Source organism: Rhinolophus sinicus, chromosome 6 (assembly GCF_057876585.1).
Source record: "Rhinolophus sinicus isolate RSI-liver-muscle chromosome 6, RSI-T2T, whole genome shotgun sequence".
In the NCBI taxonomy this organism is placed as follows: domain Eukaryota; kingdom Metazoa; phylum Chordata; class Mammalia; order Chiroptera; family Rhinolophidae; genus Rhinolophus; species Rhinolophus sinicus.
Genome location: NC_142506.1, coordinates 31,941,735 through 31,957,979, shown reverse-complemented (window position 1 = coordinate 31,957,979; position 16,245 = coordinate 31,941,735). Strand labels below are relative to the sequence as shown.

Here is a 16,245-nt window from a genome sequence, read left to right as displayed (position 1 = left end):
TTACAGCGTAGCCAGCTCTACGCAGCCTACCCTGTAGGAAACTGCTGCCATCTGTAAAGAGTATGACCTCTGCGTCCTGCAGAGGGGAGTCCTGTAGGTCCGGCTGTGTGGCATGAACCTCAGTGATGAATTTTAGGTGGTCGTGTTCTGGCTCGCCTTCGGCTGTGGGGAGGAAAGTCGCTGGGTTTAAGGCTTGAACAGTCTGGAGGCTTATGCGAGGATTTTCCAGAAGGAGTCCCTGGTATTGGGTGAGCCTGGCGTTGGAGACCTGTCGTGGACCCTGACAGTTTATCAGCGTAATTACAGAATGGGGAACCTTGACTGTGAGTTGTTTCCCGAGGGTGAGCTTGTTAGCTTCCCTGATGAGTACTGTTGCGGCTGAAGCCCGCAGGCACGGGGGCCATCCGGAAGCGACCGGGTCCAGTCTTTTGGACAGGTAAGCGATGGGTCTCATCCAGGGCCCAACTGTTTGAGTTAGGAGTCCCAATGCAGTTTTGTCTTTTTCATGGATAAATAGGCAGAAAGGCTTTTCCGTATCGGGCAGGCCTAAAGCCAGGGCTCTTCCGAGCAAGTCTCTGAGTTTCATGAAGCCTTTTTCCTGTGTCTCTCATTTCCTTTTCTCTCTCGCATTACCCAAACAAAATTGGTCTCACTGTAGTTTGGGGACTGGGCAAGACCCAGGCTGTGCTCGTGGAGCGTGGGGGAAGCTGGGGTGGCCGCCGGGGGTGCTCCCGGGTCCCCAAGCCGAGCTGGGGATGAGCCTGCCAGTGGCAGCAGTTGGGCTGCGGTTTCGCCTAGGTTTGCAGCGCGGGAGCATTTGGGGCGCAGCGGGCAGTGGGGAGCCCGCGGGCTTCCTCAGAGGCAGTCGAGCAGGGAGCAAGGACCCCAGAGAGCCTGGGGAGCAGTGCCCTGGTCGCTGTTGCCCTGGTCGCTTCTTTAAGGCTCTTGGGTTTCTCCCTCCACCCCGAGGCCTGCTGAGCTTCCACCGCAGAAACGCTCTCGGTGTTGAAAAGGCAAGAGAAAGGGACAGTATTGCTCTCGGCGCACTCCCTGGGAGCCTTGTCCTCCCAGTTTGCGCCACTTGCGCCTGCGTCTTGGGGAGGGCGCCACTGTTCCGTGCTTCCCAAACACAGTCGATTGCGGCTCCCCAGAATGTTTCTCTGGCACTCAGACGTCTGTCCTCAAACATTCAGTGGAGTTTTCTTGTGTCCTCTTGGTGAATGGGCTTTGTCAGAGGGGCGTTAGGAGTTTCTTTCGGAGCCTGGGTTACGAGAATCCTGCACTGTCCCTTTTTACTAGAGTAGAACCGTACCCAAGGTGGAAGGTTCCTGGCAATTTCCAACCAGGAGTCATTGTAGGGATACTGATCCGGGTGACCAGGATTGCCGATCACCACAATATAAACGCGTTGGATGACGGCCAGGTCTAGGGTTCCCTCTGCTGTCAACTGACGTTAAAAGTGGGCCATTCTAATTCACAGAGGGTTTTTAATTTTTCTGGGGTCATGCGGACTCCATAATCTCTGCCAAAATCCTTTCTGAAATTCTTTAACATGCAGTCTAGGACTGCAGGCTTACTTTGCTTCCCTCCCATCATGTACGATGTTGCAGATGGTGGGGAGGGGGATTTACTCAGGTGCTGCCCGGCTTGCATTCCTCGTGGGAACTTAGGAGTGTTTTTGGCTATAGTGTACAGAACAATTCACAGACCAGGCCACTCCGTGGAGTGAATCACCGTTATGCCAAATGACGCTCCACGAGAATCAGGGTGAAGCTTACTCAGGTTTCCATAGCCAAGGCTACAGAAGCAAACAATCAGACACACAGTCACTCACACACCGGGTTGACACCCTCCCATGCGTGTCCCTGCCTGGGTAGGTTATAAGAACCTACTGGGAGGTGATCAGGCTCCCCTTCTGTCACATGGGACAGGACTGATTCGGACAATGGCCTCGAGGCTTACCTGGTCCGATGGGAGGATCTGGCTGGTTGTCCCTGGTCCCTCTCAGCGGGTCCAGCTGGGGAAGTGCGGGCTGCGGCTGTCCGGGGAAAACCTGGTCTGGGGTCCGCCAAAATCGGCGGGGTGCGCCTACACCCTTCTCGGGCTTCCCGTCGCTCGGCGGCCCACCTCTCGCCCCATACTGGTGGCGCAAGGGGCCAGTGCATTTGGGTCTTCCCGGTCAGGAAACCAAAATGTTGCGGAAAAAGTGGTGAGGACCGAGAGACTCAGGCAGCATGCAAAGTTCAGGGAAAACACAGCTTTATTACGCCGGCGGGCTCAGTAGGACTGTTCCCAAACACAGCACAAACTGGGGTCGGGCTCCTTGTTTTGTAGGGTTAGGCCTCCAGGTTGGGAGGAAATCTGGCTGGGGTGCCAGGGAGGTCCGTCCCTAGCAGCTGTGATTGCTCAACATTGTTTTGACAGGGAGACCTCTAACTAAGGTGCCTGCCAGAGACACCTCTGATAAGGGAAGAGGAGGAGGGGCATGGAGCTGGAGCTTCTAGCGGAGCCCGCAGGAAAAACTGTCCTGACATCCAGAACTTTGAATCTTCAACATATAAACACATGCAGACATGGTTTTATGTGTGGGTAACCCATCACTTCCTGCCACTACATGGAACCATATGATACTGCAACTATATAACTTCTTACTCATCCATATTTCATCCTATACTTTCATGTCAGTAGATTTTTCTAGTTCCATTTTTTAATATCTGAGTAATTTTACATAAAGTTAATGTACCAGAATTTATTGAACAATGAGTTTGTTTCAAGTTTAGGCTATTTTAAATAATGCTGCAAGCACTGACATTGTGTAAATATTCTTGCAACTCATGAGAGTTCCTTTCAGATAGATTCCTAGAAGGTAAATTTGATCCTTAGAAGTTTTTCTAATCTTTGTGGTTAAAAGAATCATACATTGTTTTACGTGAATTTCACTTTTTACTGGTGTGACTTAGAGTCTTAGGTTCATGGGTCATTTCTTTTTTCATATTCTGTGTTTTTTGTTTATATCCTTGAAGCATTTTTGTGTTGAGATGTCTTTTTTTTTAAAAGAATTTATAAATTATTTCCTGAAGTGATTCATATTTATTCTTTAAGATTAAATTTAAATATAACACATTCATTTTTTTTATCCTCAGTTTTTCAGTATATCTCACAGGAGCCTTTATATAGCATTGTTTTAGCACTTACAATGTTAACCTATAATTACTTGTTTACTTGTTTGTGTCACAATTGGACTCTGAATTCTTTGAGTGTAAAATAGTGCCCTTCTCAGATCCTTGCAAAGAACTTGTAGCTTTAAATGTTAAATACAATTGGTTTTCACTACAATCATCTTTGGTAGCTTTTACAGTAGTTATTATACTTGCTTTTTAAAGAGGAAAGTAAAGCTCAGAATAGTTACGTAATTTTCTCTTCCTTAAAACATGAAACAAATAAGTGATTTAGCCAGAATTAGAACTCTGGGTTTTAAAATTTAACTTCATGTCCTACATCCAGTATCTTAAATAAAAAACTTTGAAAGTAAAGTTAAAGATAAGCAATTTAAAAATACTAGGGGTGCCAAAAAAATGTACACATTTTAAGAGATTTTTATCTATGTATTAGTTTTTGAAGTTGAATTAAATTATGGTAGCAATGTGTAGTATGATGTTTGCTCAAATGACGGCATTAATCAAATGAATGCTAGCGTCATTCATTGTATTACAATTTTAATACAGTTTTTCACTTTCTTAAAATGTTTATACATTTTTTTTGGCACCCTCTGTATAAATAAATTCAGGAAATGGAATACTACAAACCCTCATACACTGTTGGTGTGAATGCAGATTGGTGCAGCAGCTATGGAAGGTAGTTTGGGGGTTCCTCAAAAAATTAAGAATAGAATTACTAAATGACCCAGCAGTCCCTCTCCTGAGTATCTACCCAAAATATCTGAAAACATTTATCCGTAAAGATATATGTGCTCTGATGTTCACTGCAACTTTATTTACTGTTTATTGAAGAGATGTGGTATATATACACAATGGAATACTATTCTGCTATAAGAAAAGATGAAATAGTGCCATTTGCGACAACATGGATGGATCTTGAGATTATTATGCTAAGCGAAATAAGTCAGAAATAGTTGAGAATCATATGATTTCACTGATATGTGGTATATAAAACTGAAAACAACCAAAGAACAAGACAAACAAATTGAAGAAACAAAAAGTCATAGGCACAGGGCGGCTGGATGGCTCAGTTGGTTAGAGCGCGAGCTCTGAACAAAAGGGTTGCTGGTTCGATTCCTACATGGGCCAGTGAGCTACACCCTCCACCACAAGATTGAAGACAACAAGCTGCCCCTGAGCTTCTGGAGGAGCGGCCGGATAGCTCAGTTAATTAGAGCGTAAGCTCTTAACAACAAGGTAGCAGGTTCAATTCCTGCATGGGATGGTGGGCTGCACCCCCTGCAACTAAGATCAACTGGAGTTGGAGCTGAGCTGCACCCTCCACAACTAGATTGAAGGACAATGACTTGGAGTTGATGGCCCTGGAAAAATGCTGTTCTCCAATATTCCCCCTTCCCCCACCCCAAAAAAGGCACAGGCACAGAGAATAGTTTATTGGTTACTAGAGGGTAAGGAGGAAGGGGGTTGGTAGACGAGGGTAAAAGAGATCAAATATATGATAATGGAAGAAGTACTGACTCTGGGTGGTGAACACACAACATGATATATAGATGATGTATTACAGAATTGTACACTTGAAACATGTAATTTTACTAACAATTGTCACCCCAATAAACTTTAACTGAAAAAAAAAAGGAAGAAGAATGGCTGTGTAAATGCTATTCAGATATTTCTTACGCACAGAACCCTTAGAAAACCAATTGAATTAGTGAAGTACGTTGTCATCAAACTGCTAAAGCCACCCTGGCCTCCTTGTCATTGCTTGGACATGCCAGGCCCAGTTTTACCTCAGGACCTTTATATAGACTGTCCATCTGCATGAATCACTTTCCAGAGATACCCACCCACATAGTTGTCTCTTACCTCCTTCAACAAGTCCGTTCAAGTTCTTCTTGGAATAAGAGCTGTCCTTTTAATAAAATCTACCCTCTGTATATGAAAGTTCTACCCCTTCAACAGTCCCTGTTCTGTCTTCTACTTTTTCTTTCCAATCGTGTTTGTCTTTTAACTTACTTATATCATTTATTTATTTATTTATTATGTTTGTTGATTTTTATCTGCCTCACCTCTCCATTAGAATGTAAGCTTTATGAGGACACTGGGATTTTATTTTTTTTGTTTTGTTCATGGATATGTTAAGGTGACTAAAATGACTAAAATATTTCCTAAGTAGCTAGTACATGACTGCTTTAGAGTAGGCAATAAATAAATATTTGCTGATTTAATAGATTTCCTAGAGAACAGCTTCAACATGAAGCTTGAAGACAACAAGGTGTAATCTGGGATCTAAACAGTTCAAGTCACCGCAGCAACGTTACAGCTCATTTCTGTATAGACCGAGGAATTGCCAAGTGAAAACCCAATGTTGACTTTGAAGGACATTAGGTTTATGAGCTAGGTGGTCCTTGGCTGTAATAGCAATGGGTAGAAAAGGAGCCCCTTGACTTGAAAGATGACTGGTTGGCATGAAATTCTTATCAGTATCTCAGTTGTAAGGGCTATTGCTTGAAATTCCCTTATGTTCTAATGATGAGTTGTGCATACACATTAATTATTTTTAGTCAGGGAGGATAATAGAAAATAGGGGAAATTCTGGAGACATCCTGGTACCTCCATGTTACTTTATCTGAGTGAATGCCCGTAGAATTTTTTTCTTTGTTTTTTTCGTGTAACTTTTAATAATCATTCTTAATATTTTGTGTGACTCATGCACTTTGTGTATAGATTTAGGTCTTTATTTTAGGCAAGATTTCTTTTGTTCGATATTTTCATATAGTATTCCTTTTCCATTTGTTTTGTTCTTTTCTCTAGGAACACTGATTATATTTTAGATTGTTCTTTTCTGTCATCTAAATCAGCGTACTTTTCTAAAATCATTTTTCAATTTTTCAAAAATTTGATTTTGTGTGACTTTCTGAATTTTAGCTACCATGTTCCGGACTATATTTTGGGTTATGTCTTCTTTGTTTAATTTCCAAATACTTGAGGATTTTACAGATACTTTCTTTTATTAATTTATGGTTTAATTTCATTGTGATCAGCACATATAATCTGTGTTATTTGAATTCTTTTAATTTTATGAAGACTTGTTTTTATGGCCTAGAAATGTAGCCTGCGTTGATGAATGTGTATTTTGCTTTTGTTGGGAGGGGTATCCTAAATGTGTCAATTAGGCTAACTTGATTGATTCTATTGTCTGTCTTTTTTTCCAGTTGTTGAGAGAGGAATGTTGAAATCTCCAATTTTTGGAGTTGTATATTTCTATTTTATTTTCAGTTCTATTTTTATTTATTTATATATTTTGAAGGTCTGTAGTGCATATAAACCTTATTAACTGTTTTATCATTATGAAATCTCCCTCTTCATTCCTGGTAATATTGCTTGTTCTGAAATCTATGTTGTTTGATATTAACACAACTCTTTTTTGATTAGATTTACATGTTGGATAAGTTTTTAAATTTTTTTTATTTTTACATTCTTTGCTTTTAACCTATATTTTAATATTTAAAGTGGTTTTCTTATTGATTGGATATAATTGGGAATTGGGACTTGGATTTTTCAATGCAATTGGGTAATCTGTGCCTTTACATGCTTAGACCTTTGATGTAATTATTTATATTTTTGATTTTGAGTGTCATCTTCCTGTTTGTTTTCTAGTTGTCCCATCTGTTTCTTGTTCCTTTTTTTTCCCTTTTTATAACTTCGTCTGGTTTGAGTATTTCTTATGATTCCATTTCTTTTCCACTATACCTCTATTTGCTCTACTTTTTTGTTTTATGGTTTTAGTTCTAAAGTTTAGAGTTTAAGTCTTTTACTTATCACAGCTACCTTCAATTAATATCATACCACTTCACACACACTGTATGAAAATCTCATAGCAGTGTATTTTCATTTCTCCCCTCCTGTCCTTTGTTCTGTTGTTGATACATGTTTTACATATGTTTTGAACCCCTCAAATACTATTTTTACCTTAAACAGTTACGTTTTTAATCTCTTTAGAAGATATTGAGAAAGAATGTTTGTTATTCTTTTTAAAAAAAATTCTCCCATGTATTTACCATCCCAGGCACTCTTCTCATTTCTTTGTGTAGATCCACAACGATTTCTATCTGGTACCTTGTTTGTTTTGCTTGAAGAATTTTCTTTAACAGTTTTTGTAGTGCAAGTATGCTTGTGAGAAATTCCCATCTTTTAGTCTGAAAATTGCTTAATTTGCATACATTTTAAAAAGACGTTTTCTCTGAATTTTGGATTTTAGGTTGACAGTTTTATATCTTTCATCATTTCAATAATGTTATTCTGTTGTTCTCTTTTGTGCATGGTTTTTGATGAGAAGTCCACTTGTAAGGGTGAAATTTGGTAAATCAATAACATCATTAGATTTAGCCAGTTTACAGTTTGACTTACCACATAGCCCACTATTTAGCCACGTGCAATTAAACCTATCTAGTTTGCAGTTAGATTCGCCCTTATATATTCGCTATTTTCTGTTTGCTTTTCCCCTCACTGAGTAATAAAAGAACTCTGTTTTGTTCCTTTTCTCGACCCATACCTTGTTAATCCTTTTAATTAACAAAATCCTAACCTGGAAATGGCAATTTCTCAATCCTCAGGCACCCAGACGCCTGAATACACATAAAGCCCCAGGCCTCAGTGGCTAAAATCCTAGTCCAGAGTACAGAGATAACATTATCTTAAAAGAGACCAGGCCCCAGGAAGGATGTCAGTCCTTGGACCTATCTGTCTGACTCCCCCTTTCCTTTGTTCTTCTTGTGCACCTATAAAACCATCTGCCCAATCTAGGAATGGGGAGGTGGCCCTTGGACAGGAGTCTGCCATCCTCTCAGAATGCTGGCATTTGGGATAAACCTGCTTTTCTTCCCACCAGCCATGTTTCTTCATTTTTAAGTTTTTCAAGAGGCAGGTAGCCGGACCTTAGCAGGGTATCATGCTTTCATTTTTGTTTCCTTGTATGGAATGTGTTTTTCTACCTTCTGCCTGCTTTTAAGATTTTTCTCTTTAATGCTTTTTTTTAAAAAAAGCAATTTGATTATAATGTACCTTTGGTATGGTTTCAGTGTTTTCTGCTTGGGGTTTGTTGAAATTCTTAGGTCTTTGGGTATATAGTTTTCTTCAAATTTAGAAAAATTTTGGCCATTGTGTCCTTAAATATTTTTCTGTTCCACTTCTACTTCTTTCTTCTGGGATTTCAGTTCTGCTTGAGGTTGGTTGATATTGTTCCAAAGCTCATTAAGACCATTTCAGTCTTTTTTCCTCTCTGATCCTGGATCTCCTGGGACCTTCCTAAGAGACTTACGAAATGCATCTCAAAATTGTCAGCCAAGGAAACAAAAGGGGGGAAGCATTTCTCCCTATATTTCAGACTCCTCATACAGGAATACAAAATAATTCCTACTGGAGTCTCACCTGTACTGTGGCTTTAGGCAATGCCAGTGAGACTCTGCATTGAATTCGTCTCCAAAGCAGTGGCTGGAATAAGAAGTGGGGTTGAGGAGAGAGTGGGGTGATTGAGTCTATTATGGCAGCATCTTACTATCTTTTTTCCTGTCTCTTATTTTTCTGTTTTCACTTTATCTTACATATTTCATTAACCTTCACTGTCAACTTATTGCTCAACAGACATATTTAAATGTTTCCTTACTTTAAAGTTTTGCTATTTGGAATATTTAATTATGTAGGCATCTCATTCAAAGACAGAATCAGATGAATAAAGCAAGAATGAATTAGATATTGCAGGGTTGAGATTCTAGAAATAATTTTTTTGTGTTACTGTCAAGTAATAAGTAACCTGGATGTAATGTAAATACTTTATAAGTACTTATAAGAGGAATTATAGGTTGGGTGCTCTGGATCATATTGCCTGGACTCAAATTCCTATTTTTTACTTATTGTATTTGATATCTTAAATTATCTGTTTGTGTCTTATTTTCCCCATTTAAAAAATGCAATGTATAGATGATGTATTATAGAAATGTACACTTGAAAAATATAATTTTGCTCACCAATGTCACCCCAATAAATTTAATAAATAAAATGAAGATAATGATAATGCCTCTCTCAAAGAATATTATTGCAGGATTTAATCAGTTAATACGTAGATCCAAGATACTTGTAACAATGCATATCTGCTAGTAAATCCTTTTTAAGTGTTAACTAGTATTATTTTCATTATTTCTGATAATTGATTCGATTGAAAAGCATAATTACTTGAGTAGAATATGTGTGTGTATTTTTATTTTTTAGTAGTGTAAAAGTTCTGAAATAGCGAAACTTATTTGAAGTTAGTAGAATTGCGTATCTATTTGATAATTCCATTTTGAAACATCCTAAATCATTTTATATGTTGTTGCTTGTAAATGCAATTTACTATATTGTTATTCTTTCTGTTTTCTTATGCAGGACCAAAAGATCTCAGATTGCTCTAACTGAAGGTTTATTTGAACTTCCTAATCTTACAATTCAAGCTACAAGAGCACAGACTCTTCTGCTGCAAACAATATATCAAAGTTGGTCTCATATTGGAAATGTCAGCTCTTCAGCAGTGAATGAAGCTTTGATGAATGAAGTTTTCCAAACTATAGGTAAGAGCACAATATTCTTGATAAATATATGGAAAATTCTTATTAGTAGTGACTAATATTTTATCATTCAAATCCATATCTATAACATGCTCAATTTAAATTGTATAGTACTGTGAAAGTGGGTATTTATAGTTCCTGTGTAAAATACAAGATATGAGTTAAGCCATTCAGTTTCATTCCCTGCCATCAATTTCTGGATATATTTTGTATTTGCAAGAGATTATTTTTAACCAACTCCTTGTGTAGTTGAGCCTTTGGCCTTACATGGATAACTTTTGAGGGGAACAATGTATATGTTTGAAATGATAACCAAGTCAAGTATAAATACAATATGTTGGATTATGCTGGTAAAGGGGAATAAAATTGTTGATCATAATACTTTAAGAATTGGTAAGCAAATCATTCTTTTTGTTTGAAAAACAGTCTTACCATGAATGAACTACTAAAAGCGAAAAATCTGCTTTGATACCAGTATAAGAGATATTATCTTCACGTTGTTGTTCACTTTGCATATAAACAAAAAAACTTACCGAAGTTTTGTTTTTTTTCATTGTTTCAGTTTAAAATAATTGTTACTCTTTTATCAGTAACACAAAAGTAGTTTTCAAAGAAAGATATATTTTTATTTAGTACGTGTAATCATGCTTCAAATAAGAACATTGTTTTTGTCTTCTGCATTTGTCTATTAAAATAAAACTTTTTTTTTTTGGATCTTACATGATGCTCTTCAAGGTTTTAATTTTAGACCCTACTATGAGTAATATATTATAAATTCTAAAAATGCATTATAATATAGCCTTTTTATTTAATATAGCATGACTAATGTAAAATTTTGTTTTGTCTCAGGTTTTAGAATTCTATAAAGAATGAGAAGAGAAATGTTTTATTAGCCTAGAAGTTCTTGCGGCTAATGAAAGGGCTTTGAATCCCCTAAAATAGTATGCAAATTTTAGTTTGTGTATAAACACATACCTCACATATTTATGTTTTGTTTTTGAATTGATTCTCTTATTAATGTATTGAATCTATCCCTCAGACAGTCTTTTGACTTACAATTGTTTTTTCTTATATTCGCACAATTACAATTAGCTTTCTCTTGGTTGGTATTTGCCTATACTTCCATTTACATTCTTTTACTTAAAATCTGTTTTTATACTTTAGGTAGATATCTTGGAAATAACATATAACTGGATATTTTAGGTCACGTTTTATAATATGCCTTTTAGGTGGTAAATTTAATCCATTTATATTAGTGTAATTGTTCTTTTTTGACTCCATTTCTATCATCTTACTGTTTTGTTTCCTTTTGTACTGTTTTAGCTATACTACTTTAAAAAATTTGCTATTTCTTATTTTTTTCTTTCTACTTGTTTGGAATTTGTATATTTCTGTTGAATTTTTACCTTAAAAGATAACTGATGCTGCTTTGGAAAACGATTTGGTAATTCTTTAAAAAGTTAAATGTAGAGTTACTATATGACCCAGCAATTTTACTCCTAAGTATATACCCAAGAATTGAAAAATACTCACACAAAATCTTGTACATGAATATTCATAGCATTGTTTTTTTCTTTTTGTAGTAAAAATGTTTATATAAAAATAAATTTTATATATTTAAGGTGTGCAACATGATGTTTTGATATGCATGGTGAAATGATTACTACCGTCAGGCTAGTTAACATATATATCTCCTCACACATTTGTAATTTTTTTCCTGTGGTGAGAACAAGTGAAATATACTCTTAGCAAATTTCCAGTATACAATACAGTATTATTAACTGTCATTACGCTGTACATTAGATTTCTAGAACTTACTCATTCTATGCAACGGCAACTTCGTACCCTTTGATTAACATCTCTTGTTTCCCCCCATCACCTTGCCCTCGGTAACCACTCTTCTACTCTCTACTTCTATGACTTTTTTAGATTACACATGTAAAGGAGATCACAGCATTATTCTTAATAGTCAAAAGGTGGAAACAACACTAATGTCTATTAACTGTGAATGGATAAACAAAATGTCTTATATGTTTACAATGGAATATTATTCAGCATAGAAAGGAATAAAGACTGATTATGGAGTCGCATGTTATGATTCCATTTGTATGAAATGCCTAGATTAGGCAGATCAATAGAGATGGAAAGTAGATTAATGGTTGCCAGAGTGTGGGGAGAAGGAGGAATGGGGAGTGACTGCAAATGGAGCATGGTTTTCTTTGGGGGTAATGAAAATGTTTTGGATTTGATAGTAATGATGTTTTCATGCTTGTGAACATGCTAAATTCCACTTAATTATACACTTTAAAAGGGTGTTTATGTTTCATGTATTTTATCTCATTAAAAAATGTTTTAAATTGATGAATATTTATGTATTAATAGGTGAGATTATGTGCTATGGTCTGAATGTTTGCATCCCCCCAAAATTCATATGTTGAAATTCTAATGCCCCAGGTAATGGTATTAGGACTTGGGGCCTTTGAGAGGTGATTAGATTATGAGGGTGAAGTCCTTAGAAATGAAATGAATATCCTTATAAAAAGAGGTCAGAAAGAGCTTCCTTGCCCCTTTCACGATGTGAAGCCACAGTGAGAAATCAGCAGTTTACAACTGGAAGAGGTTCTCACCAGAACCTGGCCATGCTTTGTACCCTGATCTTGGGCTTCCAGCCTCTAGAATTGTGAGAAATAAATTACTATTATTTATGGACTATCCAGTTTGTGTTATTTTGTTATAGCAGCCCACACGGACTAAGACATTAGGTTATTGCTATTTACGTGGCCGTTATTTTATGTGGAGTTACTATATAAAATCTTTTCTTTTAGAGCCTTCCTCATGAGGCCTACAGTAAGGCCTTAGTTGGGAGTAGTGTTTATCACTGTGAAATTATCTAATTCATTTTTTGTTTAGTTGTCAAATTTCTGTTTCCTGTGATGTTCTCTAATATTGTCTCACAATATTAATTTTCCTTTCCTTATTTTAAAATTTCTGTTTTTGTCTCCTGGCTTAGATGCCCCCAAATTTCTGTTAATAAGTGGGTGGTGGTGTTAATTGCTTTTATAGTTTTCCTTTTTTCTAACCAAACTAATTCCCTATTTCTTTTTCTGGATTTATCAAATGGACCGACTGTGCTAAAAAAACCAAACCAAACAAAACCCATTTTATTCTGGAAATACGTTGTCCTAACAGAATGCAGGCACATGTCTTAAGATGTGGATCAGACAAGTAAACAGATTACATGATTCATAACCTGATGTCCTGTCATTGAAAGACCTAAAATTACTGGAGCTAATTTTTTACAGAGTAGGGGAATTGAGGAAAATGGAATAATGTTAGGATGTTTCACCTCTTTGACAAAGAATTTTATTTTTATCAAATAAAGCAGCTATAAAACTTATAATAGATGAATTAAAAATATCACCTAAATTTTTTTTTTTAAATCCAGATTTCCAAATGCCCAGGTTTGTTATGTCTTTTTTTGCTTCCCCAAAGTCTTATTCTGTTTATTTTATTCTTAGTAGAGTACTTACAGTATTGTGTCTCCAAAATTTCTATCTTAAGACCCAGGAAGTATATATTTAAGGTGTAAAGTTTTAACATTTTATTATCTCGCATCTGTGGGCTGTCAATAGACAATAGTCAGCACTGTTAAACTTTAATATGTTTGGTTTAAGCATGTGATCCTTGCTTTGCATTACAACTAGTTCTCATTTACTACATTAATGAAGTGGTTATTCAGGCTCTATACATTCTTGGACCTTTCAGAGTTATATTTTGATAATGTATGGAGGAAGGACCATTCTTCTGTTCTGCAGTTGACTGTAAGCTGAGCACTTCTCTTCCACGTTTTGCCTCACCTTCTATCATAATTTTGTGCCTCTAGCCTCCCTTCCTACTTCTTGCTTTCTTATTGATCATTGTGAACCCACAGCATCCAGTTTTCTCCTGTCCTTCAGCCTGGTGGCTTTTCGCTCTGTCTCGACTGAACATAAAAGTCTGATTTCATAATATTGTCCTACATTATCTTTTTTCTTTGATACTTCTTTAACACAAGTCAAAAACAGTCTTTTCCTTTGGATAATCACACTATGCTTATGCTCTCCTTGGATTCAGAAAAATTAAGTTCTTTTCCACATTCATGCATTTGCCCTGGTGTTCCCCCTCCGCCTATGCCAGAAATGTTTTACCTTGGTTTCTCTCTTCCCCATTTTTTCTGTGCAATCCTTTTTCCCCCTTTGAAACAGCTTTTTTTGAGATATAATTCACACACCATTCACCATTTTCAGGTACACAATTTTAAGCTTGTAGTATATTCAGAGTTCTGTGTCTGTTACCACAATCAATTTCAGAATGTTTCCATTCCCCCAAAAAGAAGTCCCACATTCTTTAGCCATCACTCCCCAAGCTTCCCATCTCCCCCAGCCCTAGGCAAACATCTGCCTTTTGTCTCTCTGGATTTTCCTATTCTGCACATTAAATACAGTTTTTGTGAGTAAATTCTTGCATTTAGCATACTGTTTTCGGAGTTCATCCATTCTGTAGCATGTATCAATACTTCATTTCTTTTTAATGTCGAGTAATATTCCATTGTATGTATATAGTACATTTTGCTCGTCCATTAATCAATTGATGGACATTTGGGTCATTTCTACTGTTGATAGTTATAAATAATGTTATACAAGTTTTTGAGTGGACATATGCTCGTATTTCTAGGTGTAGAATTTTGGGGTCATATAGTAACTACAGTTAACCTTTTGAGGAATTGCCAGACGGTTTTCCAAAGTGATTGTACCATTGTCTATTCCCACCTGTAGTGTATGAGGGTTCCAATTTTCCCACATCCTCACCATAATTCTATTACCTGTCTTTTTGGTTCTAGCCATCTGGGTGTGAAGTAGTGTCTCATTGTGGTCTTGACTTGTGTTTCCCTCATGGCTAATGATGTTGTGCATCTTTCCTGTGTTTATTGGCTATTTATATATCTTCTGTGGAGAAAGGTCTGTAGACGTCTTTTGTTTATTTCTATTTGGCCTGTTCATCCTTTTGTTTTGAGTTGTGAGAATTCTTTATGTATGCTAAATGCAAGTCCCTTATCAGATACATGGTTTGCAAACATTTTCTGCAATTTTGTGGGTTGTCTTTTATTTTCCTGATGGTCCTTCTGTCTAATTTTTTCCTCAGTTGTATCCTCATGAACCTCTTTACATTGGACCTTGTACATTTAAAAATGGTTTGTTTCTTTTTTGTTGTTGATTCTAGTTTTTGGTCAAACTATTTTTATACCACAGAATCCTTCCTGCTCTTATTACTTAGCTTGATTCCCAAGGCCAACAGTTTCAGGGATGCTAACCTTCTAGATTCATTTCTTTCCTTTTTTTTTCTTTCTTCTTTGCTTTCTCCATGCCTATTCTGCAACATGTTCTGCTTGCAATAAGAAACTTTTATGTGTATTACATCTACCACCAAAACTTTTACTGTTTTTTGGCAGTTTTAGAAAAATCGATATATAATTGAATTCTATTTTCCATTTCATTCATTGCAGACTGTGACTTACTGGCTTTTGAAATCAAGTTCATTGGTTACTACTAAGCATTTTAAAAGAATAAAATGGGGTCAACTAGAATGCATGTAATGTAGTAAGAGAAAGTATTATGTTTATTATATTTATAAACATGAAAGACGTACATTACTAGTAAATAAAATTACTGCTATAATTTTTTTCTTAGTGAAAATAGGTATTAAACTTCTGTGTAATTGCTTCTTAAAATCTGAGTTTTGGAAACTGAGAGGACATGAATAAGAAAGGCCTGAATAACAAAAAGGAGAAAATCTAGTCTTTCCAAAGAAAGAACTGAAATACATAATTAATGACATACTTTTCAAATTTTAACGTTTCTTGGCAAGAAAATGCAGTACAGGCATATCTCATTTTATTGTGTTTCACTTTATTGTGCTCCACAGATAATTGCATTTTTTACATATTGAAGGTTTGTGGTAACCCTGTGTCGAGCACGTTTGTTGGTGCTGTTTTTCTAGCAATATTTGCTCACTTTGTGTCTATCACATTTTGATAATATTTGCAATATTTCAAACTTTTTCATCATTATTATATTTGTTAAGGTGATCTGTGATCAGTGACCCTTGATGTTACGATTTTAATTGTTTTAATTGCTTAAATAGGTCTATATATACAATAGCAAACAGCATTAGGTTATTGGATTTCATTGGGTCTTTATATGGAATTTGCAAATACTTTGTGCCTCAGTCTTCTTATCCTGAATGTTGGGTTAATAATGGTGCTTCAGTTGTGCAATATCAATTTTAATGTCAAGTGTCAAAACTATAAAATTCCTTTAGGAAGAAAAGACTTTTTTCTTTAGCAAACTGTATTATAATATGTTACAAAACTAGAAATAATTTTTGTTTGTTGAATCATTTTTTAGTTTCTATTTTGTGAATGTGTTTGT

The 16,245-nt window shown here is 36.5% G+C and overlaps 1 protein-coding gene across 8 annotated transcripts in view; it reads left to right on the top strand.

The window, feature by feature from the left end:
- Positions 1-16,245, top strand: part of VPS13B (vacuolar protein sorting 13 homolog B) — a 735,829-nt gene that overhangs the window by 131,747 nt on the left and 587,837 nt on the right. For all 8 annotated transcript variants that reach the window (XM_074316465.2, XM_019757646.3, XM_019757649.3 and 5 more), the window contains exon 17: positions 9,600-9,781. In XM_074316465.2, the coding sequence (XP_074172566.2) occupies positions 9,600-9,781 (182 nt within the window). The remainder of the gene's footprint in view (positions 1-9,599; positions 9,782-16,245) is intronic.